Source organism: Amblyomma maculatum, chromosome 1 (assembly GCF_055883805.1).
Source record: "Amblyomma maculatum isolate TAMU_Amacu chromosome 1, ASM5588380v1, whole genome shotgun sequence".
NCBI classification, from domain to species: Eukaryota; Metazoa; Arthropoda; class Arachnida; order Ixodida; family Ixodidae; genus Amblyomma; species Amblyomma maculatum.
Genome location: NC_139344.1, coordinates 323,414,388 through 323,439,473, shown reverse-complemented (window position 1 = coordinate 323,439,473; position 25,086 = coordinate 323,414,388). Strand labels below are relative to the sequence as shown.

The following is a 25,086-nucleotide window of genomic DNA, read 5'->3' as shown; positions in this document are numbered from 1 at the left end:
CATGGGCGCCCAAAGCATCACGGGCCGGATAACTACCGAGTGCAGAACTACAACTTTTGGCCAAAACTAATGCAAAGATAAATGTTGTTCTACCGTAAACAATGTCCTAACATTCAATATTGTGACTAAAAATTGCAAAAAGAGAGAAACCGCATGGCAGTGTCAAATTTATCCAATATAAGCGATCGCTCTTTCACCTATTCGCTTAGTTTTTTAGCAGCACGGATACCAATATTTCGCACTTAATAGACACACTTTGAAAGGAAAAAAACGTTTTGGAAATATTTATGGTTGCGCAATCACTTTAGGAAGTTTTTAGTGGCATTTCGGGAAACAAAAACATTTTATTGGCGCATACGCTTTTGCACTTTCGCTACTATGGCTTTTGAGGTCTGTGTACGCACCTCTAGATGATGATGATGATGAAAAAGAGAAATCGTAGTAACATCACTCCGTGCACCCAAGAAAAACTGACTATGCCCACCAAGCAGCACACCGGCCCATAATCCTTAGCGTGCCCATGGTGGCTGAAGTGCAGCGCCCTCAGCTTTCCCTCTAGTTAGGGTGTAGGCAACTCTATGCCTCATCAGTCGTGATTATGGGCCTAGACTGAATTATTACCACACAGTACTTCACGACAATGGTTGCTGGATCAGAAAAGCAAGACCCAAAAAAATAAAGCAGTCTAAACCAAATAAGCAGCAGTGAATAAAAAAATTTGAAAGAAAAAAAAAAAAAAATGAAAAATTATATTGCTCTATACAGGCTTGAACCTACGACCTCCGACCTCATAGGACGTGGAGGAGGAGGAAAAAACTTTACTTTATCGAATAATTCAAGGCATGCACACCTCCTGGGTCTCCGCACGACACCACTCACGATCTAAACATTCATGTCATGCTGATCTGCCTGATGATCACCAGCGGACCCGGCTGATGATCTGCCTGGCCGGGTCCGCTGAACGCAGTGAGGTCTTCCAGTCCTCCCAGGTTCAAGAGGCACAACCCGGTGGGGGAGGGGGAGGGAGGAGACGCCGGGCAGGATAAAAGAATGTGGGTAGGGGTCCTTGGAGTGGGAGCACAAAATGCATATGGGGGATACCGGCTTAAATTTTTGAAAGTAGAGCTGGTGTTGGTAGCGTTCGTGTCTGCAGGCAACGCTTGTTTTCTCGGAGTCAAATAAGTTGGCTTAACTGTGCCCCCGCATCTGCGGGGAGGTTGAGAGCGGCTGCAAGAAGCGACATGAAGAAGCCTTCGTCAGCTGGTCTACATAATTCCCCAGTCCTGCGGAAAATGTTATATAGGGCAGACGAGGCACTGCCTTAATGACCGTTTCGGGGAGCATGCTCTAAACATGAACAAGATAAGCTCCTGAAATTGGTTTTGCATCTTCTGATGCGCAAGTGAAAGCCTCGCTCTAAAGAAGTAATGATTCTGGGCAGGAGTTCATACATATAAAACCCAGAGTTTTATTGGAGGCTTTCCACATCCCCAAAAAAGCAAATCATTGGGTCAGCGACGCGTCAATTAGTTTGTACTCCTCCTAGCTATTCCTTTCTGAAGGGTTATCAGCAAGATGAGCAATGTCTCTAACGCGCGTACCAGTGTTTTTAGGTTTTCTTTGGCGTTTGTTGGTTCTTGACGCCCTTTCCTGGCTGATGTGCTTGTTACCTGCTTTTTCTGCGATTGTAGATATGAAATGAGATTTCTATTTCTGTTAAGAAGGCCACCGTCGCCCTAGTGTCGTGTGCGCATGCGATGCATAACCCTTGTTAACTACTGTGGGAAATAAAGCCAGTTGTTAGTAGCATTCTTTGTGGTGCCTTTCTTCTGTGATCGTCCTTATTGTGCTATCTTTTTATTCCAAGCACGTGAAAGAGGCTCATTGAACTCTTCGGGGAAAGACATTACAGCCAACCCTCCAACAAGGTCAATGGAATTAAACTTTGCCACCCACAATGACCTATTCACTTCAGCCCAGTGACTACACAAGATGCTACCGGTGCCGTGGTGCCTGTTTTCGGCACATTTTAGATGCGTTCCCTACAATGGTACGAAATATACCGCCTTACCCTTTGGTTTATGCTGACAGCGGCCAGGGAAAGTTACCTAGTCTGCTGCTGCGGCGTTGCTGTCTGAAATCAATGACCTAGCTACCTTTACTGATGAGTGGTTTCTAACGACCTGGGTCATTGACCAGAAGCCGAGGCATGCCATTCTTGCAGCAGTTTTCTCTGTCTCCGCAAGACGAACAGCGAGGAAATGCCCGACAACTTTCGATGCAGACAGGGACAGCTCTCCAAAGAAACAGTTGTCTTCTAGGTCTACAGCTATTCTGTACAATCCCTAGTTCAGTTATCTCCTCGAGCAAGTGCCAGTTTTGAGCTCCGGAAGCAGGTTTGCGTAGAAGGATAATATGACTGACACATCTGTTGTTTGAGGCTGACGGGGTTCCGCGATGGCAAGGAGCAGACGACGCAGTATCGCCGCACTTGGTTTTACCAAGGTCTTCACGGATGGTGCTAGCACAAAGAGTGGCTCAGATTGTCTCCCATAAAACACCTTTAGCATGACTGCCACAGCTCCGTTGGCTTGATGGTCCTACTTCCTGTGGCACCACCTGCCCAATGCAAATTCAAGCTCAAGGAGCAGTGAACAAGGTCTGGTTATGCCACTGAGCAAAGTGTTATCACCTAAATATATTCATCCTCTAAAAGCAGGACCCGCCGTTTGGTGCAGTTTGGCACAAACGGCACAACAATCGCATCACTGCATGTGATAAACAGCTGCAGGTCCTCATTCTGAGAAAAACCCAGTGAAATGTGTCAATCAAAAAATCTTTTAGTTCAGAGAGATCACACGACCTCATAATGCTACACTCAGCCGACCAATCAGTGCTTAGCCAGGTCCCGTGACCTTGCAGCATCACCTTCTTAAGCAATCATGGAATTTCGCAGCTGAGTTGCCAGGTGCTATGGCAGGTGACACAGCCGACGCACTGACTGGTCGGCGGAAAGTGTGATGTCAATGGGCCACATGATATGCCCCAAGTCAGCAAGTGCTCTTGGCAGAGTTCTTCAGCAGAAAACAAAATGAGGGTCAAGCAAAACTGAACCACTGCAATTTGGGCTGCAAGCCAGGCGCACCAGCGAGGCGCATTTGCTAAGTGCGATCATTAAGGTGTCTTATGCAACTGCCTCACACTGTTAATTGATATTAAGACAACTAATTAGTACTACAAATGAGATCTAATAATTAACCACACTAATGAGGACTGTTAATCAGATCAAAACAACTTAGTTACAATGCACAATGTCCCTATAGCAATGCTAGCCCATCATTATGAAATCTTAAGCGTCCCTTAAGTTATCATTAAAAGCTAAACAACACAAGAGCAAGCCTTGTCGCCATAATGAGCTGATCATTATCACACAAAACAGATGCCTGTCACCTCGCTGTGCTACGCCTCCCTCGAGGTGTTCTGCCGGGCGTTGCTTGTTGACTCACAGGTGTTGGTGATGCAGCAACGTTTTCCTTTGGGCTTTCCTTGTTGCTGATAGGGAGAGAAAACAAAGAAGCCATACAGAATGGATTATGTTTTGTCAATGTTTCCTGAATTATTGCATACGACGAATTTCAGAAATTTGTGGCCATGCACCCTCATAATTTGCTGCTCACAACAAGTGCTAGTCTCAAAGTGTTTGAGATAAAAGCTCAACAAAACAAAACTGTCAGACATGTTGTTTCTACAGGTACTGGACTGCATGAAGGATAGGCATGCATATTAACAGTTTCTAGCACGTCTGGCTGCATTACTGAAGCCTGCCAGCACTGTTTCATAGCCTTTACTGTCACAGTACAAGTGAACTCTTTCATTACAAATTATGTCAATAATTAAGCCATCGTGCAGCATTTACAAAGTGCCGATTGGCCGCTTCTCCCGTTTGCAGTGTGCAGAGTGGGTCAAGTCGCATTGCATGCCAGCTTGAAAGTTGTGCTTCTCTCCATGTCGAACAAATGGTGCTAAGAACCTCTCAATATGTCGGCACCCATCGTCTTAACTGTGCTCTGGTTTATGGTCATGGACAAAAGTTGGTGGGATGCAAAATCGTAAGGAGGAAATTACTTCTGCATTGCCTCGGCAGCCTGTGAGCTAGTATTTGGTCCACCAATGGAGCCCACATGTCTCCTCATGTATTTATGCCTTTCGCTGGCATACTTTGCATGCAAAAAAAAAAAAAGAGAGAGAGAGAGAGAGAAGGGGGTGGGGGTGGAATTCGCATCCCACAAACTTCAGTCCACAATTGTACAGTTTACAAATGAAATGATGCAATAAAGTAAGTGCTCTGATTTCAGTAGATTCTAAGCTTCAAAAAACCTAAGCGCTTTGGAAGACGACAGTAAAAACATTGAGAGAAGCTGATCTCAACAAGCCACCCACGTGTCATCGAATGCATGCACCAAGCGCTTGAAGCACAGTGTTTCATTCACCGAGTACTGCACCTCATCTCTATCTGCCCTTTGTTGACTTTGAACTTAAGGCCTACGAAAAAGACCAAAATCTGGATGACACACAAATATGAACCACTGTACTATAAATGTGAATGATTAACTGGATTATGCAGTAATAAGCTATTTCGTTGCCAACGTCTCAACATGAAAGGTCGCAAAATGTCTCATAACTGATTGCACTGCACCAAGTGCTTTCAATAAATACTTTTCAACCTAAAAATACAAGATATTTTGTCTGTGTGTCGTCTCTGTTGCACTTAAATTTTTTGACAAGATAGGGATAAAATGACTTACTAGCATGAAATATAATCAAACAGTGCCCTCTCCACAGTGTTGCCTGCCAGGCTGGAGGCATGTAAATCTGTATGCAGTGCAATTTTTGAGCATTTGAAGAAAGGTGTTCCCAAGTTTGCATCAAAGTGCATCAGCAGTCAGCAATGTGCATCCATCATATTTTGAGTAGAAACTGCTGCACTGCTATGTGCTGCAACATTCCAAAAGCAAAAGCAGTGGAGAGAGCTGTGCTTGCCATGCAGGTGCACCATTGACGCTGGAACATGGCTAGTTAACGCCTATTATGATCGCAGGTGCTCCTCTGAAGTCAGTTCGTGCTTTACCACCACACAACTCTTGCACGGTCTGCCTAATTCCCAGAAACTAAGAACTAGAGAGCAGATAGTCCATGTAGCTAGTTTGTTATACAGTCGAACCCGGATATATAGAATTTCGGTTATATCGAACTCACGGAATATCCCCTTGAAAATCCCATGTAAAAGTATAGGAAAGCCGCGTCATATATCGAACTCAATTTCACCGGTCGTTCGATATATCGAACTCCGCACCACGCACTGGAAAGTGTGCCTTTCCCAAAGACGATCCCATCACCCTCGGCCGTTTGCCGCATGACGTTTTCAAGCCGCGCGCGGAAGTAATGAGAGGGGATAGTTCGGCTAGGGCAGCGCCGCGCCCATTCCCTAAAGGCGTGCGCACTTGCGGTTATCGTTTCCCGCGCGCCAGCACGTGATGTTTGCAAGCCATGTGTGTGAATGAACCAGAGAGAACCGGTGGGAACGAGTGGGGAAAAACGCGACGGAGCGAAGCGCAAGGTTGTGCCCATTCTTTTGCCGAGCTAGGGTCCCTAGAAATATTGCTAGTCTGTCGTCCGCCGGCCGCGGCGGGGGCTACCGCTGAATGATCGCCGTGGTGGCGCTGCGGTGAACTGGAGTGCGCCTCTGCTGACAAAGCAGACGACGCGCGCGCCCGTGCGCTTCGAAATGCCTTCGCTGCATGCTCATTGTCAGGTGCCTTGTACATGCGATGCCGCTCTTTAGTCTTTGATTTCAGTTTAGTCGTAATATTGAATTCGCAGCCGAGTTGTTGACATAACCACGGATGCGACTTTTGTTTTTCGTGAGCGAAGTTTTGCGCGCATGCCCCTGAGCCAATGTAGAAACGAAGCTGCTTTTTATACCCTATTATCCTGCTGAAGCTACCGCCGTGCCGTATTGTAATGAAGACTTCTGAGGATTTTGTGCAAACAATTGCGCTTGCATGGAGAACTATACTAGACGCACATTCTAGGCTCCAAGGACCATGTGTGCGAGCAACAGAGCGCTGTCGCCGGCGTTTTCATTCACGCTATAGTTTCATCTTAACTTCTTCAGACGTTTAGCTAAGTTATAACACGTATGTAGAACTAGAAACTTTCGGATGCATGCACAATTAAAGCACGCAAGATGGGAACCCGAGCCCTTCAAATCGCACCGCGCTTCAGGCAAACTGCTGATAGGCATTCTTTGGTACTTAGGAAGTCTAGTAGCCACTCATCAGAATATGCCATCACTTTTGTTGACTTCCGTTTTGCAACCTCTAAAACATATTTTAACAGCCAGCTGTTAGTTGAGAGGAAGGGCACTAACACTTCTTTCAAACTCTGTCCTTGAAGGTGTTCATTTTCATTTTTCATTTCACCGAGAGCTTTTACCAGCTTTGCCACCTTGTCCTTCGTACGACAAACTGCTCGAGACATAGAAGTCTGTTTCTTAATTTTTTTCTTCTTCTTGACAGGGTGTTCTGAGTTAACTTTCGCAAGTATTTGCAGGCTATATGCATGTTGCATCAGAAATAATGGTACAGTTCGTCGCAAATTAAGCAATGCCCATTGTAGGTGGGAAAGGTCTTGGTAATAGGCTTCAATCCGCTGCCAGGACATAAGCTGAGTTTCGCAATGTCCTGAATAAGATTAATTACCTCTTCTGTCGACTTTACAGCTATCTCCTTGACTTTGTTTCCTCGAATGCACACAGCAGCATTCATGGCGCAGCTTCACTACTGCGATGGAACAGAACTCGCCGATGGCAATTGCCTCCGGAGATTCGTCCTCGCTTGAGTGGCACTATAGCGAACGTTCATTGTTCAACATCAGAAAGATCGACATTTGTCCCCAGTGGCGGTGGCATGCAGCTTTCTGCATTCCTGGAGCAGGCTCACGTCACACGATCCACCACCGCCGTATTCTTCAACTGGCTCCACTGATGCTTCAGGATCAGTGCACTTTTTTTCTTTCTCTGCAGGTGTCCCTGCTGACTGTTTTTGCTCGTACAAGTTGCGCTCCTTTCTCTTGAGAGGCAGGGGTTTCAACAAGTATTTTGGAGTGTCAGGAAACAGCGTTGAGATGGCATCCTTCGTGAGTTGCGTAACATCCCGTGGAATCTCAATTACCTTTACCTGTCTTAAATAAAGCAGGGTTTGAAGTGTCGCTCACAAGCGTCGACAGTAGCTTATTCGTGTTACAGTAATGTGAGGGCAACCCCGATCCGGATCATCCGATATTTATATATACCGATATTTATATCAACGTCCAGGATTTCCTGTCTGCAACTCACAAAATAATGAGGAAGATATTCACCACTTGTGGGTTTGCCCGCCACTGAAGTCGACAATATCGGCACCTGACGGCAGTGGGCCTTTCGCCGAGCAACCCATCTTCGTACATTGCTTGCACGCAAAGGCCTTATCGTTCTCTCTTGAATTTTATTAGAACACAGCCAGTCTATTTTCTTTCATTTATTACGCCTTTTAATTTTCGTTTTGCATATTCCTTTATGCCCTAGCTGAGACAATAAACAATGTTACTGCCTTTGCCGCCGCGCTTGATGTTGCGCTCCCACTCTTGCCTCTTCCCTGCGTCTTTCGGTGTCCTGAAGAGCATTTCACCTTGCACGAGCGCTACCCGGTCTTGCACCTGGGCAAGAAACACGTGCTATCACGCTTACCCCGTTTTCTGGACATGACGCGATCACATATCCATAAAAAAGGCACACTTGCACACATGCTAGCTAATTTGCGCGCATTCCGGCTCGCGAGCGAAAAAAAGTGCACGTGGTGCACGAGCCTTGTCACGGCACCAACGGATCAGCGCGGCGCAGATTCGCAGTACGGCACAACCGCCACAGCACCACGTACACAACGCGACCACGCTCCGAATGCATACAGCGCCCCCTGCGCTTTCATCCGGGAAGCGGCCAACCGGTTCCATAGGGAACCCTGCTCGGACGGCAGACTAGCAAATACTTCTAGGGACTCTAGCCGAGCTATCTCTCTCCTTCCTCTTTTCCGGCCTTCGTTCGCAGTAGCACGCTCTACGCATGCGCCAAGCCAGCTCAGCCCGTTTTCAGACAGAACGTCGGACGCTTTCCCCAGCACGTGTTGCGAACCAGCGGGTGACGTGGCTATGGCGCCTGCGGAAGTTAACAAGCAGCAGATCTTTTTTTTTCGAGAGTTGTCTATTTTTATTGTCGTGCTGTACGCGCGGCATAGCGTAAGATATGGCGTTACGAAGCGGCCTTTTTTTTTTTTTTTTTTTTTTTTTTTTTTTTTTTTTTTTTGCGGGAGTAGTTTATTCTTGCATGTATGATTTAACGAAAGCACACGGTCAGCTGCGATCACAACACCGGTTCTTAGCATTTTTCACTTCAAACAGCATTTGCAGCTACGGTATCACGCTTTCCAATATTTTGTGGCAGTGGACTACGCCCGCCCCAAGCGCGGCGTGATAAATCGATCCAGGCTTGTGCAATCAAGCCATCACGGGCAGTCTGCCAAGTTCTCTCCCCCGCTGCCACAGTAGGAGCTATAAAAAGATAAACACAGGAGCTATAAATAGATAAGCACAGATAAACACACTGCGATGTTATCGCTGAGCAGCATCTTGGCACGCTGCCAAGAAATGAGCTGTGGATGAAAGGATGGAAAGGGAGTGCGACATATGCAAGCGAAAACGCTGGCGATTTCTGCTGCGGCTGCTGCTGGTGGTGGCTTGAACGGGAGGGAGGCAGTTCCAACAAGTTGGAAACTTTTTGCTCTGTCGCTGCCGCTTGTCTGCCGCTGGTCCCCGAGATCGCTTAATCGCTTGCAAGTAAGCGAGCTGGCCTTAACGCTTTTTTTTTTCCTTTTTTTTTCTTCAAATTATCGAGTGCAAAAGTGAAGGGTGGGTTCATTATGCGAGTGAGTTGATTACGCGACAAATGCGGTATCGTTTTTTCGCATCGTAAGTGCTGCCCCAAGCCGATTTCTCTATATCGAATTATCGATATATTGGAACTATTTCGCGATCCCCTTCGAGTTCGATATATCCGGGTTCGACTGCATCAAGTTCGTTATTTCAAGGAAAATTGAGCAGACACACCGTGCTGCACGCCTGCTAGTTGGTTTGGCGGGTGCGGGTTCCACTGCAGGCTTGGATGATTCATTATCAAACTGAGGTACTGATGGGGATGCCTGCATTCTGCAAATGAAGAAAAAAAAATATCCAAGTAAGCATTATTCTTTCACCTAGTATGCTTTTTCCCAAGTGAAAGCTTCATTACATGCCTACAGCATACAAAATCAACTGCCGCAGCCCCTTCATTACACATGCTTCTCGAATGGCAGTTCAAAGTGGGTAGCACTGAATAAAAAATATAAAATTAGCTGGAGCTTAGCTTTAGTTAAGCCCGGTAGGTTGCGAAAGCAATAATGGCATGGCTACGCTATAGTTCAGCTCGTAGTGTAGCGAATTGTGGTGTACCACACAGGACGCGCTCGTCTAGCTGCATCTTGAGCGCGCCGTCGAGCGAGATGCTGTTCCCGTTCTTCATCTGTCTCTGTAGTTCGCTGTCATTTTCTGGCTTCTTCGAGATGGAGAGACTTTTCTTTCCGATTGAAGCTCGTTGGGCTAGTTGGTTAGTCATGACTTCAAAACAGCGCAGGTAGAAAGAAGGGACGAGAAGGCACAAAAGAATAGAGTGCTAACTTCCAACTGTTTATTTCACCAAGCGTGCCATGTATATGTATATACACCAGCAAGTGTGAAATCATAGAAAGGAAAAGGGAATCGCACCAGGAGCCCAATCTCATTCATCTAAAAATCTGAGTTCCTTCTGGCTCAAAAACACTTATCTCCCGCATGCGCAATCTTCACTGCCTCGATAATTTCTCTAACTGCCGATCCTGATGTTTACTTTCAATTGTGCATCGATTAAAAGCTGGTACACAAGGCTTTTTCCGGTGCTGACGTTCACATTTATTGTTGCAATTACGGAAGTGCAGGCTGAGCTGACCTTGGTTCACTTCTTTTACGTTGTTAGTGTCGATTGCCTTTCTATGATTTCACACTTGCTGGTGTATATACACATACATGGCACGCTTGGTGAAATAAACAGTTGCAAGTCAGCGCTCTATTCTCTTGTGCCTTCGTCCCTTCTTTCTACCTGCGCTTCTCTTTCTGTTTATCAGGATGCATAGCGAGTGCCTCAGCTGAGCAAGTGCGAGCATTTATATACCCATCGTTTTCCTCCTCCTCCTCTCAACTGCGAGAGAAGAGGTGACAACAGCGCCTCCACTCAATAGCAGTGCGGCTCCAGCTGCAGCGCGCCGTGCCTACAAACCGCCACAGCCCGACGACTAAACTTGGTAGCCCATCTCTCGCAGCCGATATGACGTCACAGTGACGTCATCATCTCATCCGCAGCGCTCCGTGCCTATCGACCGCCACCACCTGACGACTCGAGTTGGTAGCCCATCTCTCGCAGCTGGTACGATGTCACAGCCATCTGGGGTCATTAAAGGTCAAACGTGCCTACCGACCGTGGCTAAACGAAGGGCTGATAATGAGAGTAGTATTACTTTCAACAGAGAAACTCGTTACAAGGTTTGTTACACAAAGGTTTAACTGCACATAAAAATAAAGGAAGGCAAGAATTGAGCAGACACACACCGTACTGAGCGCCTGCCAGTTTCCACTGCAAGCTTGGATGACTCGCTATAAAATGGATGCGTTGATGGGGCTGCCTGCATTCTGCAAATGAAGAAAAAAAAATTGTACGATACACTTCAATGTAAAACTTGAGCGCAGCTACTGTAAAAACCCACATATATTACGAACCTGCATATAATACGAGGTGCAATTTCGGGATAGCAAGAATAGAGAGAAACTTTTCATCCGCATATAATGCGCGAAAAAAACAACCACATTGCTACATTTTGAGGCTGCTTCATGAAGCATATGCTCTCCGCGTTTTCGCGTCCGATGCCACCCCGCGCCAGGTGTCAATAGTGCCACGCACCTTCTAGTGCAGGTGCTGGTTCGTTCCCTACCTTGTGAAGACACGTTTGATCATAGAATTTCATGCATAGTGAGACGTACAGTTCACATTTGCCCAAACAATCACGAAAGCCACATGGTCTTCGGACAAGGGACGGACCCAGCTGCAGTAAGCATGCACCGCGCTCGAGCCCGTTTACATACGTGTATGCTGGAAATCGTTTTCGGATTCAGTGTTTTTGTGATTGTCGTTGTTGCAGCATTGCCTTTGCCGAAAGTCCCTTGCTAGAGATATCTTTCCGTAGAAACTCTTCTTCGATATCTGCAAAGATGTTCGTTATCCCGCATTTCTCAAAAGTGCGACGCGTTGCACGCAACGTGGTTGCCGTGGTTGTAGGGGACCTGTGGTCAGTGTGGGGAAATCGAAATCATTGAAATAGCCAACCAACATCACCGCTAGATGGCATCTCCTCTTGCTTTCACCAGCGAAAGAAGGCATTGATAGGAGGCTGCTGATAGAGCTGAACAATAATGAGACTGAAACTGCAAACTCAGGCTGAAATTTGTTCGGATCCGCATACAATACAAGGTGGAAACCTGAGATGATAAAAAAAAAAAAAAAAAAAAAAAAAAAAAAAAACTTTTATCATACGCAAGTTTTTATGGTATCTAAGCTTTCCTGCGATCTATTCAAGCAAAGAATTTGAGACGCTTGTATGTATGTATGTGCAAAGTGCTCTTTATTTTTTTAAGCCAAAAAGGATCTGCCTTCTGAGAAATTCTCTTTGGCTCGTGACTCTCCTTCGCTCGGCTACACCAGCAACGGCAACAATGATGATAAAGCTCAAGGGCCAAACGAGCACATAAGATCTGCACTCTGACACTGATCAAGCCATCATTTTTCCGTTTAGTACAATGGTTGTTCTCGAATGAAAGCTCCGTCACAAGCTCATCAGCACACAAAATCAACTGCCACAGTACCTTCATTACATGCGGTTCTTGAATAGCCGTTCAATGGAGGTAGCGTTGAGTAACTGAGAAACTTCATAATAGAACTCGGCACACAGAGGCTCGTCACGCCCAGGTTTAACTACACACCAAAATAAAAGAAACATGAGAACTGAGAAGAGACACACCGTGCTGTGCGCTTGCCAGTAAGTCCGATAGGTTTGAGTGCAGGCTTGGATAACTCGCAATAAAATGGAGGCATTGCTGATGGGGATGCTTGCATTCTACAAATGAAGAAAAAAAAAAAATAACCAACTGAGCAACATTCTTTCAATTATGGCGATTTCCACTGGTCGCACCAGAGCATGTTTTCTCGCTACTGGTTGATGACATAGAATTCCGCTGATCGACCGAGGTAGGTTGCGTTTGTTCCACTGGTCTCCCGGAGCAACTCGGAGCACTCTAGCTAGATCCATCGACCAGCCAGCTCTTGAAGGAAGTTCTAGTCAGCGATGTCATCACTTGTGGACGTTGTAAAATTATTTGGGCTATTTTTAATGGCTTCAGAAATATTGGCAAAGTACACTAGGCATCGCTATTTTTTTTTGCACACAATATCAAAGTGCACGTATCAAAAAACGTCTACAGCATTAAAAAAGCGTGCGAAAGCAAGTTGCAGAGTGCCGCGCCCCCGCCTATTTATCAATCGCAACACATTTTGGCGCTGGGATGACAACTCGCGAAATAGGTTCGGTATTACTTCTGGCATGCGCACTGCATCTTTCCGCTGGTCGAGCAAGGCTGACTCTCTTTGTAGGAGCACGGATCGCTTTGTTCTAATTCGGGTGCCCAGCTTCAATCACCCAGTGGAAATTGGCATTAATATGCTCGTTCTTCATCGCCAGGTTTAGCGCATGCTCATCAGTATACAAAATCAACAAATCAACTGTCGCAGCACCTTCACTATATGTGGTTCTCGAACAGCAGTTCAATGGGGGTAGTGCTGAGTAACTCTATATAGAGGAACTCACTACATGAAAATTTGTTACACCCAGGTTTAACTGCACATTAAAATAAAAGAAACATAAGAACTGAGCAGATACATACCGTGCTGTGCGCTTGCCAGTCATTCCAACGGTTGGAAGTTCCATTGCAGGCTTGGGTGATTCGTTATTAAACTGAGGCACTGACGGGGATGCCTGTGTTCTGCAAATGAAGAAAAGAAAAAAAAATCAAACAAGTGACATTCTTACACTTAATATGCCTGTTTCTAGGTGACTTCACCGCATGCTGATTAGCACACTATCTTTGCAATGAGTGCTAGCATAGCATGTTCTACATCTGCTAAGTGGCAGCACAGACCTGGCACAATGTAAACGGGGCATGCGGTCTATATTTCCGACATGTCTTCATCTTGGTGGGGAAGGGCTACTTGACCTCATAGTTATGCTACTAAGTCTTTTCAGAAACTTTTTATGGAGAAAGTTCTATCAAATGTTATACCAAGAAATTCGACTTTTTGGTTTAAACGAAGGGAAAAGAAACATTAAAAATATGCTGAACTCAATTTTCGAAAACCTGTTCTAGCAAAAAATGCCAAGTATCCTTGGCATGCAAGTCATCGCTAGCTGGTTTTAGAGTAAGAGTTACACTCTGTCAAAGGTGAATACATATTAACTAGGGCAGCCAGGAGTGTGACGCACTGGCGATAGTGTTTGAGAAGCAATGCAGCTGTACAAGTGGAAGAACTGCTCCACTGGTTACACGCCTGTGCAGGCCTGTAGGCACTATCTCTCGCTGCCTGCTAGATAAGCACTGTCACTCCCTGCTTAAAACAGTCCTCGCCGCCTGCTAGTTAAGCGCTGTCACCCCCTGCTTAAAACAATTACTCGATTAAGAAGACTTACCAAAGAAATGGAGGGCAACACAAAACCATACATGGCTATCTCGAAGAAGTGTCAAGTTATGGCTGCCACAACAAATAAGTATGGGCTACATAGCTTCCACCAACCACATGTTTCGCTGCCCTCTTCCTTTTTTATTAGTATAATTACTGACAAATAAACTGTTCACTTTGTCAAAACACGGAGATACACTTCAAGCAACTTTGTGCCACATCAGATTTCCTCATTAAACCATTGAAAAAAATCAGTAATTCATTAATTGAAACTATATTGGTTAAAAAGCAAAAAAATAAAAAATAGCGTTCAAAAATCAGCACCGAAAAAGGTCCTCACAATTTCCAGAAAGTAATAAAAAGGGAAAGTATACCCCAGTTATAATGAACACAGACAAACAATATTACTGCTTAACAGGACATCACAGACACTTTATGCAAATTTTTCTGCGTATGTGAACTGACAGTGTACTATTATGTTTTAAAATACAAACCCCTTGCAAAATTGTAATGTTTCATCAACAAGGCTCCTGACCTCCTCCTGGTCGACAATGATATTTTTGGGAATGCACATCAAAATCTCAGCAGCAGCACATTCACACTTCTTCTGTCAACACGGTTGGAATCTAATCCACAATCCACAAACTCCGACAGCAGATTCACACAGATTCTAAGCCACCATTGACAAGTTTGTCAGTAAAGGGCCATCAGCTTATAAAAGTAAACACATGCGTACGTGGCTGGTCTCTTCAGAGCACCAGTGTGTCCTATCAGGCTGCAAAGTGAGGATTATGCACAGAGACTGGATGTGGTTGTGTTGCGTGATCTAGCACTTAGCTTTGATGCATGAACAGGCTGCAGGTATTGGTGCTCTGAAAAGACCAGCTGTGGATAACCCTTCTGTGTCAGAATATTTATTTCTCTACAAAACCAAATTAGGCCCACTGTGCAACAAGGAACACATCGCTGAAAACCTCAAAATGGTATAAAAACACACAATCAAGAATTGTGTTTATTCTATGCATGTGATGCAAATTACAAAAGCATAAGATAAGCAGTGAATCAACACGATATATGAATAACATGCATGTGCTTCTTTTCATTCAAAAGTACCACACAGTATGAGGCTACCAAGCAAGAAAGTTAGCTCCTTTGAAAGGCTAACAATGAAGCAAAAGCAAACAATGATGTGGCTATCAAAACAATGAACTCTACAACAAGAGTTCAGTCAGGAAGTGTGGATAGTGCTCCCGTCAACATTAAAGCAAATGAGATTAGCATATGTACGGAGCTTCTGAAGAAGAGAATAAAAAAAAATTGATGGGACACTTAGGCTCCAATTTAACAGGTATGATGCGACAGTGTTAATAGCTCCCATCTAGCAGTTCCCCTTGCATGCCTTAGCTTGTGTTCACGCACTTGCCACTCGCTCAATCACTAATCCCTTAATCTGTGCCTCCATCACCTCACACATACTCAGTAGCAACCCCATTATATAAAAGGTCACCTGACATAGATATTAAGCTTCACTTGAGCCAAGCCACAAGAATCTGCCTGCATGGCCTAGGGGTAGCGTGTCTAACCTGATATCCAAGTGGACCGGATTCCCATCTCAAAGGCGAAGCCAGAGTTGGCAGCTCCTCGGCTATATTAGGCAATCTTGTAACTTCAAACAGCATAACGACCAATTAGTGCCCGACTGAGCCACCTGCCAACTAACACATGCCCATGACTTTTTGCTTGAACACCCATGCCAGCAATGCCGGATTATCTGCAGAACTGTCACATTAAAAATCTGTTGCATTAAAAGGGCACTCTTCTGTCGGAGATACCAGCCCATTCTGGTAAATCTGACCACTTGGTTGCAGTAATGAAAACAAAAATTACGGTTTAGGCAGGAATTCATATTTTAAATTAATCAAGAAAGTCAGTTTTGAGCAGACGGTTGGGCACTCTTGTTGCGGCTAACTTGGTAGCTGCCTGCAGCAGGTGAAGTGAATATACTACATTTCTTGACTGTTTCAGAGCGTAATAAAGACAGTTATTTTTGTGCACATCAAGCTGAAGCAGCCCACTTTCCTCTCTTTAAATAAGGTGCAGCAACCTGAGTTGTTTATGCCTGCTTGACCAGATTTTAAAATGCAATAAAAAAAAAAAAATCGCACAATCGACATTGCCATATACTTGCAGCGGCACTGCCATTGACAGCGCTACCCCATGCAATAACAGTTGTTGATATATTTGTGACAGATATTTAGTTCATTTCATTATTTTATTTAAATCTACCTTAGCCATCTGAGTTACAGTTTTAACAAAATATGTGCATCTTGGGTAGTATCATCCTCATTGTTGCCACTGCAAGTCACCTAAATGGCACGGCAGTTTTCGTGCCCATAGAATTGTATAGAATGATTATATTAACTACACAATAACTATGAATTATCTTTCCAAAGTTTGAAGACACTGTCTAGCACTGAGAAATGAGACTATCTTATCAAAAGAGTCAGTTTTAAGTGGTTGCACTGTTTCTCAGTAGCATATTCGCTACTTTGGGTGTTAGCATACTGTCACCCAAAGTGACACTATCACCCAAAGGTGATAGTGTCTGCATACTGTCAGCGAGTCTGACAGTATGCTGACACTATCATCAATTGCAATTATAGTTATGTGCCAAGAGGTCAGTGAAAATTAATGCTAATGTACAACCCTGCCCAACTTTGCATGAGCTACAAAGCATGTAACAAAGAATAACTGCCCATGCAACATAGTATTAGTTACCAAGTACTTTGACGAGCATGAGCCGACAAAAGCAGATGCCCGTACCTCCAGTATTCATCTGCAAACTGAGAGAGAAAGGTCTCCTGAGAGCCTTGCATTGTGGTTACCCCAGTTCTGAAGGAAAAAATAACAAAATAAACATGAAACATGGGAACACAGTCCGAAAGCTCTGCTGTATTCTGGAGAGTTTATGCACAGCCTAATTTATAAATAAACCGTGCCGCTTGTTGACAGCGACTGAAACTGCCCGCTTAACATAGTGCTGGCTCACAAGCCATCTCCGACAAGGTGACAAAAGCAGGTGCGCATACCTCCATTCAGCAACAGGAATTTGAGAGAGAAAGCTTTCCTGTGGGCTCTGAGTTGTGGCTACTCCAGATCCGTACAAAGGAAAGTGAGGAAATCTAGAGCACAAGAACAGAAAAGTGCTGTTGACACGTGCAGACAAACAGGGCATGATGCAGCTTTGCGCCTAAGAATGTCAGCATGACCGTATCTCCAGTTTTCAAAAGCAATCTATGAGAGTAAGTTTTACTGTGAGCTCTGGCTTGTGGCTCCCCAAGCTCCAAAGGGTAATACAAAGAAAAAAAAAAAAAAAGCAATGCAAGAACAGATAAGTGCGCCTGACTTATGAAGCAAGCATAGCATGCAGCCTTTATGCAGTATGAAGCTGCAGCTTTGCCTTCAAGAGATTCAGGTTGGTTGGTTCACAGGAAGGGAAAGGCACAGTATCTGTCACACTTGCTATGTGGACACCTGAACCGCACTGTAAGGGAAGGGATGAAGGTGGGAGTGAAAGTGAAAAGAGAGAAAGGGGAGCCGTAGTGGAGGGCTATGGAGTAATTTCGACCACCTGGGGATCTTTAACGTGCGCTGACATCGCACAGCACATGGACGCCACTTCGTTTCGCCTCCATCGAAACGCAGCCACCGTGGTCGGGTTTGAACCCGGGAACAGCATAACTAGATTTAGCGGTAGGAAAACATTTTCCAATGGGTGGGCAAATACTAATTACTAAAAATGTTTCAGTGTATGAATTCAACACCAATCCAAATGTCACATATTGCAACAACTATCCACAATTGTAGACTGCAACAAAATTGTAATTCAGCGCAAGCTCTGCATACAACAGGCCTTTAAACGAAAACAACTCAGACCTAGTCACACTGCTGTACTTGGGTAGTTTCATGATAAAATTATGAAACCCTGAACCATCCTAATGCTACTGTACTTAAAAAGACAAACTTCACTAGAAAAGAGCCAGAACGTTCAAAACACCACAGCTGCAGTTATGGAATATTCTAAACACGTAGACAAATTATATAACGTAATCTTGAAATTCAAGTAAAAATCACATTTCTGACTCATACAGCCCAAATAAATACACAATATGGCCCAACTTTTTTACCAGCCCGATACAAGAAAAGTCTCTGTACTAAATTACCGGCCAAGCTCATGTTACTCATGGCAATGCTACTTGTAGAAGAACATGGGCACTGCCCATCAAAACAGAACCTTTGAAAGCATCATTCTACCAAACGAAAGGGAGTGCTGCGGATAATACAGTAAATGTCCCCTTTAAAGGCCCACTATCCGCCCTCCAGTTGAAAATATTTTCTTCCCCGGTGACTGTGAGACTTCGCCCCCAGATCGCAAGGCCGCAAAATGTTTTCAGAAAGAGTGGTTAATAATGCAGTTACCGCCACCACAATAACACAATTCTGTCATGTTTCTCTCCTCCCGTTCCCTCGCAAAGGTTTTTCACTCTCCTGCCAGGTCATCTAGCCTCCGCAAGCCAAATTCCCCTTCCTTCTCCGCATTTGGCAGGAGGTGGGGCGTAGTACACTGCGTGCGACCGTGGCGAGGGAAAAGCGCGCAGCGAGTGGTGGACACAATTAGTGGTGTACGCCCATCCTTCACCCATCAGCCAATGAGACGGACCAATGAATGCCGTTTCCTACTCCGACACCAGCCTTGTGGCTCGTAGAGAACAAGGTAGCTGATTTCCCGACGGGGAGGATGAGAGAGCTTTGATTTGTATTTTTGCTGCTTTGCGGCGCGCATCGTTGTAGCATTTTGCACAGATATCTTCGGTACCTGATCGAAGCACTGAGCTTTTTTGCTTAAAAGGTCCTTCCCTGGACAATGGGCCTTTAATAAGTTGCAGCCAGATTTCTTGCCCCATATGATGACTAGGACCTCAAACTGAACTGCACATCATGAAAGGCATAAACAAAAAGCAATATAAACCCAGCTTCACTGTTTTCAATCCACTCCAACCATTACGTAGGCTTAACAAGAAGGTAAAAGGTTTTTATTAGGAGTGTACGAATGTCGAAATTTTTGAATACGAATATGGGGGGAAATGTCTTTAAATATTGAAGCAAATATTTTATAAGTAGAAAACGAAAAATTCTGAAATAGCGAACATTGTTCACCTTGTTCATCTAAAAAATTTGTATGGTATTTGCAAACAAAATTAAACTAGAATTGACCAGAAGTGTATAATCTACTGAAAAAATCCAATTTAAACTTTAAACAGGTTTCTGCATATACCCGTTTATTTTACAGGAAGGATCCACATACATAAAACCGCGTGAAGCTGTCATGTCATTGCTGAATACAGTAAACTGTCGTTATTTCAGCCTTCAAGGGACTAGAATGTGCAAATTAACGAAAACCTCGAATATTCAAATGGGCCTGAAAAAACTCCTGAAAACCGTTTGTATCACAGTAGATTATCTGCTCAACATCTTCATGCTAGTTCTCTGTATTTGACATGAAACTGAAGAATATATTTTTTTTAAGATTTCATCAGTTTGTGCATACTGCCGGAAAGGCCTGTGCTACCTTTCCCCCCGTGCAATGCAGTAAAAGTGGTCTCTCTTTACAAATAGGCCCCATTGTGTTTTAAGAATGCTTCACCGCGCAAGTCCACCCAGTTAAGCAATGCAGTGAAGCATGCCATGCAGTAAAACTGCACAAAACAGGTAGGGGCGTGCGAATATTCAAAATTTAGAACATGAATCGAATATGCTTGTTATTCAGCTCACATTCGTATTCAATAAACTGATATTTTGAATTTTCAAATATTCTAAAATTACTGAATACACCTAAAACAGTTCAATTCACCGCAGTTTCATTGGACTACAGGCTTCACCGAAATGCCCGACTGTGTGGATTGTGCAGCAAAGCCACCTCAACACGCAACAGTCATTTTGGGAAGAGGACTTCCCCGAAAGTGAGTGCAAAGCGAACTACTTGAGGAAACTGAGAAAAAACATCGCTCTCACTTCGTTTTATCTCATATGCAGCAGACAACCATCGTGCAGGTGGTCATAAGATGAAATTACTGTGGCGCTAATAACTTTTGGAAGTCTTTTCAAACCCATTCGGTATTTCGATTTTTCGCTTAATTCAGGCATTTTTTTTCTGGCCCCTTCATTTTCTATTCAAGAATTAACCTGCACTGGCCGAAAGCACTGAGACAGAGTGGTTACAGTTTGGCAAAAAACCCATCTTCATTGCACAGCACACTTGCGAGTGATTCCAAAAGCCGGTTCCACTGATACACAGTTTTAACAAAAAAATGAATTCGCAAAGTTCGTCCCGGAGCGGTACTTTCGAATTTTACAGGAATAGTCAGACCGTTTAGAAATGTAGAAAGGCTTTTTAAAGCAACTTTTGCAATTAGTCCTGGTTTTCCCATTAGGTATAAGAAATTTACTTTCAACTTCCTGCTATGAAAAGGAAGATTTTCCCATTGCAAGTCATTTTTAATTGCGGTACAACTGTCCCCTTTTCCGTAATTGTCCAAGACGAACCTTGCCGCTAGATTGTGAATGTTCTGTAGTTTTTCAATAATTGCTGTGCAGGGTCCAGAACGATATAAGCATAAACCACAATAGATTGAGCACAGGACAGAAAAGCAGTTTCCTTGAGACTTGGCTATGAACATCTTAAATTTCGCTAAATAAAATTCAGCACCCTACCAGCTTTGGTAACCATGTGATCCACATGTGAACTCCATGAACATTCATTTGACAATATAACACCCAGGTATCTAGATGTAAATTTCTCGCTAAGCAACTCATTGTTTACATGATACCGAGTTTGCATTTCATCTTTTTTTTTTTTTTTTTTTTGCGAAAAACAAAGGTGAGCATGCTTTCCTATATTCAGATGCATTTTCCATTTTAAACACCAGAATTTAGACAGAATTAATAAGTTTACTGTATTCAGCAGCAATATAACAACTCCAGTCTGCCTTCCTGTACAGAAAAAAACTAATACACATAATCCTGTACAAAATTCATACTGGATTTTTTAGCAACGCATACACTTCTGTGTAATTCTAAATTTCTGTGCACATACCATGTGAATTCTGAAATAAACAGGGCAAACAATGTTTGCTATTTTTAATTTCAGTGCAAATACCGAAATAAACAGGACAAACTATGTTTGCTATTTTTAATTTTGCAATTTTTGCACTGATAAATATTTGATATTCAAAACCATTTTTCTTCCCACATTTGAAAATTTCAATATTATCACATTTCTAAATGTAGGCCGTGGCAGGCATTTATTTGTCCGAATTTATATTCACATAAGCCTTAAGTGAGGTACATAATCCTGTGTAGTTGCTGGCTTGAAAATGATTAAGGATCACCAAGAATGCACTTCCACCCACAATGGCTTAATTCTTTCTTTTTCCTGTGTTACTCAAACTCCCCGCCAACCCTTCGTGACTTCATCACACATTCATTCCCGCCATCCCTTCGTGACCTCACCACACATTCACTCATAAACAGCAGCTAAGTCAAACCACACTGTTCGACGAGTAAAATAAAATTAGTTTCACTTTATTTTTTATTTTTTTTCGACCACATTCTGTGACCTTTTTGAGTGTGGTTAGCTCATTTATGGCTTACAGAATGAAAACAGGTGCACTGCTTACAAATTGCAATGGTTTGTCCACATTTTGATGTAAGTGTGGGTCACTTACAATGGTGATAAATTTTCAATACTGTAAGTATGTCCAATTAACACCTGGCAGGTGAGATTTGTATATTTTAAGTACATAAATTTTTTCACCGCCCCATTGGCATCACAACTGCTGCTCATGGTTTCTAGCACTGGTTCACATAAAAAGAAACGAGCGCACTGATAGTAAAATACTTGACAAAAGTTTTCTACAGAGTTTCTAACAAGGCCATTATATAATCAACCACTTCAAACAATAAGCTTTCCTTCGTGGTGAAGAAAATTACATGACTAAAATCCAGTGTTCAACCCTTTAATGCATGCAAAAGGAAACACAAGCACATTTCTCTTTTCCCTACATGATATGCAATTTGGAACTGTCTTATTAAGTGACATTAGACCACAAGCTTGTACACAATGGAGACATCTACAAATGGGGATTGTCTGAGAACCACAGCATTTTTTTCTCCTTTACCATCTACTAGTATATGATATCGGAGGACCGACGGTACCGTAAATCACGGACGGACAAGAGTTAACACGCCAAGTATATAGGCAGGGAATGCAAGTCATGTTTTTTTGCCCAAAATGCCCGAACGGCATAGCCTATATTTGAGAAGTATGTAAACCAACAAAACGGCAAAGAAATAACATTACGATGTTCAACATGAGCAAAAATCTGAATAGATGAGCTGAAGGAGCTACAAGTCAGCTTCCCCGCACAGTGGAGATTCTCTTACAGGCCGGTCGCAGCATCACTACAGGGTTCATATTACGAGTTGCATTTTTTCTCCCGACCTCTAGTCACCTGATTGGTGGAAATACTGGAATCAGATTTTAGTTCAACTTCTGGCTCCAAAGTTTCCACCAATCTGATGAAGGCAGACACAGAGAAAACGATACTTCTGGAAATGATGCAAACTCAAAATACGAGCCCAGAAGAATATTAAGGTATAGTGCTGGTGTCCTCTACGCTTTCACAGAAACTACATGCCCCCAAAAGCAATTCCCAAGGGTGAGAATGTGCACTGCAGTTCTGCAGCATCCTTGAGTCAACAAACTGTATGCAGTGCTGACAATATATGCAGCATGGCAGTGTGTCTGCGAGCGCTAAACACACATCTCCTCGGTCCAGACAAAGACAGCACTATTCCTACTGCCGCAAAATAAGGCTGTGCTGACTAGCACAGGCTGGTGACTTTGTCCACTGTTTAGCATAAAGCTCAGCAGCAGCGACACTTTTTGCTTACCACCAAAGACACCAAAAATACACATTGCCATAAGTATTTCACAAAACATGTCGTATATGATCAATGCACTCACGTGCACATTGAGCAGAATTACTAAGGTCAAAGCACCTACCGCTCAGTTTTATTCTAAGAAAGTTAGGTTTGGGTCTATGGGGTTTATGTCCCAAAGCGCCTCAGGCTATGAGAGACGCCACAGCGAAGGGCTCTGGAAATTTCAACCACCTGGGGTTCTTATAACGTGCTACGACTTAGAACAGCACACAGGCGTCTTGCTTTTCGTCTGTGGCTGGAATTAAATCTCGCATCGTTGGGCACAGCAGTCAAGTGCCCTAACTACTGCACCCCGGCAGCGAGGCGATTCGAAGTAAGTAGAGTAGCACCTATAATGCTCCAGAACCACCACTTAGTACCTTCCTACCAATCGTAATGCCATTTCGTTTGTTTGGCAACTTGTAGTAAAGTCTGTACCCAGTTAAGAGGTGCAGATATAAACTTCAAAACATTCTCAACTTATAACTGGTGGCTGTGCTTTGCAAACTCTGCTTTCAAGCAGACAAATATGATGTGTGTCTAAGGAGAATCGATAAGAAAAGTCTGCAAGAAGTTGATACTTGCCTCGTTGAAACAGAAGCTCCGGTGGTAGCGTTCATTGTTTCTTCTTTTTGTGTAGTCTTGCTCAAAACACTGAATCAGCAAATAAAACATATAATCAAGATAAAAAAGAAGGCAGAGTATTTCGTGTCGGACTCAAAAAAAAAAAAAAAAATGTGTCAAAATATAGATTTCGCATTAGCCTGCCGCATGGGAAGTTCTATAGGGTACCTGCACTGCATAGGTAGCGCTGCAATTGTCCCGCAGCGTGGCTAAAAAATGCTGCTGTTAGCCGCTTGGTTCGCGATAAACGACCGAGTATGTTCAGCAGCATCATAACGTCCTTGCCCAGGCGCTCTGGATGTAGCCGTTATCTGACACACGCCACGCAAAGCTTCGACACAGCGTGCAATATGATCCCTGTAAGCTCATGCAGGTGGCGACGCCCTAAAAAGCCGCCTCGGAAGTATATGCTCTTCTCGCTAGGATATGTGTCACGGCGCGACGATCGATACAGCAAGCTTCATTGCAGGTTGCTTATAGTTCGCGTTTCAAATCTAACTGATCGCACCTGCTGGCACATGGTTCGAAAAACGCTAAAGACGTAACGCCATTGGTGTTTTGTTCCGTTCTTACATGCATATACTAGCCTTTGATGAACCGAAGCTTCTTACGGCAGTCGGGCCGACACGAACGTGAATACCCAACATACCTTACTTCAGAGGCAGGGTCATCAGCGGCGATCACCACTTGTGCCGGTGTTGCAGCACTTTCACGCTTGCGCTTCCGGGAACTGCTACGCAAAGAAAATGTTTAACTTACACAGGGAACCAAAATTAAGGCGGTAAAGTCAGATCTCTATACCCTACCCTTTGACAGCAGCTGCGTCGTCGCAAAACTGAAGGCATGACCACATGTCCCATTCTGTATTATGCTCTTTCTTCGCCTTGATAAACTGGTGTTTCAGGGACTTCCACTTTATAACACATTTCGACTCTGCAAAAAAAAAAAAAAGAAAAGCGTTTTCCATAGCACAGCGTCTTAAGGAGTCCTGACGCCAGCCTTGCGAGAGATCACGAACAATGCTGCGCAGTAGAGCGCGCACTCACTCGGTACTCCAAGCTGCTGTGCGACCAACTCCCAAGCGTTGTTTTTTGCATCTTCATTGTGATAGTTCTTGTTCAAGATGTCATAGATTTCGGGATATCGCTGCACATGCTCGCAAAGCTTGACACTGAATTCGTCCGGCATGGTCAGAACTTTCTTTTGCTGCCAAATTCAAAAACGTGCTTACCGTGCGTAGTGTACTGTCGAACTGTGCACTCAACTGTACATGGTAGCTGGATGGATAAACAAGATGAGACAACCTTTTGAATCTGCCTCGTTGCTAACTTGCTAATGCTACAATTTTTTTTATTTGAAGTATATTTTTCTCCCACTGTCTTTATAAGCTTCATATTCTGAATAATGAATCAGCCTTGTAGCTTAAAACTTGAATACGAAAAATTTGGGTGTCCCTACAGCACAGCACCTTCTATTGTTTC

General features: G+C 43.9%; 1 protein-coding gene across 13 annotated transcripts in view; it reads right to left on the bottom strand.

The window, feature by feature from the left end:
• LOC146207306 (uncharacterized) overlaps positions 1 to 24,906 on the bottom strand; it is a 42,619-nt gene extending 17,713 nt beyond the window's left edge. For 2 of the 13 annotated variants that reach the window (XM_084583957.1, XM_084584078.1), the window contains exons 1-11: positions 24,652 to 24,905; positions 24,412 to 24,538; positions 24,255 to 24,338; positions 23,567 to 23,635; positions 17,029 to 17,121; positions 16,763 to 16,831; positions 13,150 to 13,248; positions 12,231 to 12,326; positions 10,768 to 10,848; positions 9,199 to 9,297; positions 3,451 to 3,552 (exon numbers count right to left, since the gene is read on the bottom strand). In XM_084583957.1, coding sequence (XP_084440083.1) covers positions 3,451 to 3,552; positions 9,199 to 9,297; positions 10,768 to 10,848; positions 12,231 to 12,326; positions 13,150 to 13,248; positions 16,763 to 16,831; positions 17,029 to 17,121; positions 23,567 to 23,635; positions 24,255 to 24,338; positions 24,412 to 24,538; positions 24,652 to 24,793 — 1,061 coding nt within the window. In that variant the 5' untranslated portion in view covers positions 24,794 to 24,905. Of the gene's footprint in view, positions 1 to 3,450; positions 3,553 to 9,198; positions 9,298 to 10,767; positions 10,849 to 12,230; positions 12,327 to 13,149; positions 13,249 to 16,762; positions 16,832 to 17,028; positions 17,122 to 23,566; positions 23,636 to 24,254; positions 24,339 to 24,411; positions 24,539 to 24,651 lie in introns of all 13 variants that reach the window. The other 11 variants (XM_084584007.1, XM_084584300.1, XM_084584222.1 and 8 more) reach the window with 11 other exon arrangements.
• Between the last annotated feature and the right edge of the window lie 180 nt (positions 24,907 to 25,086).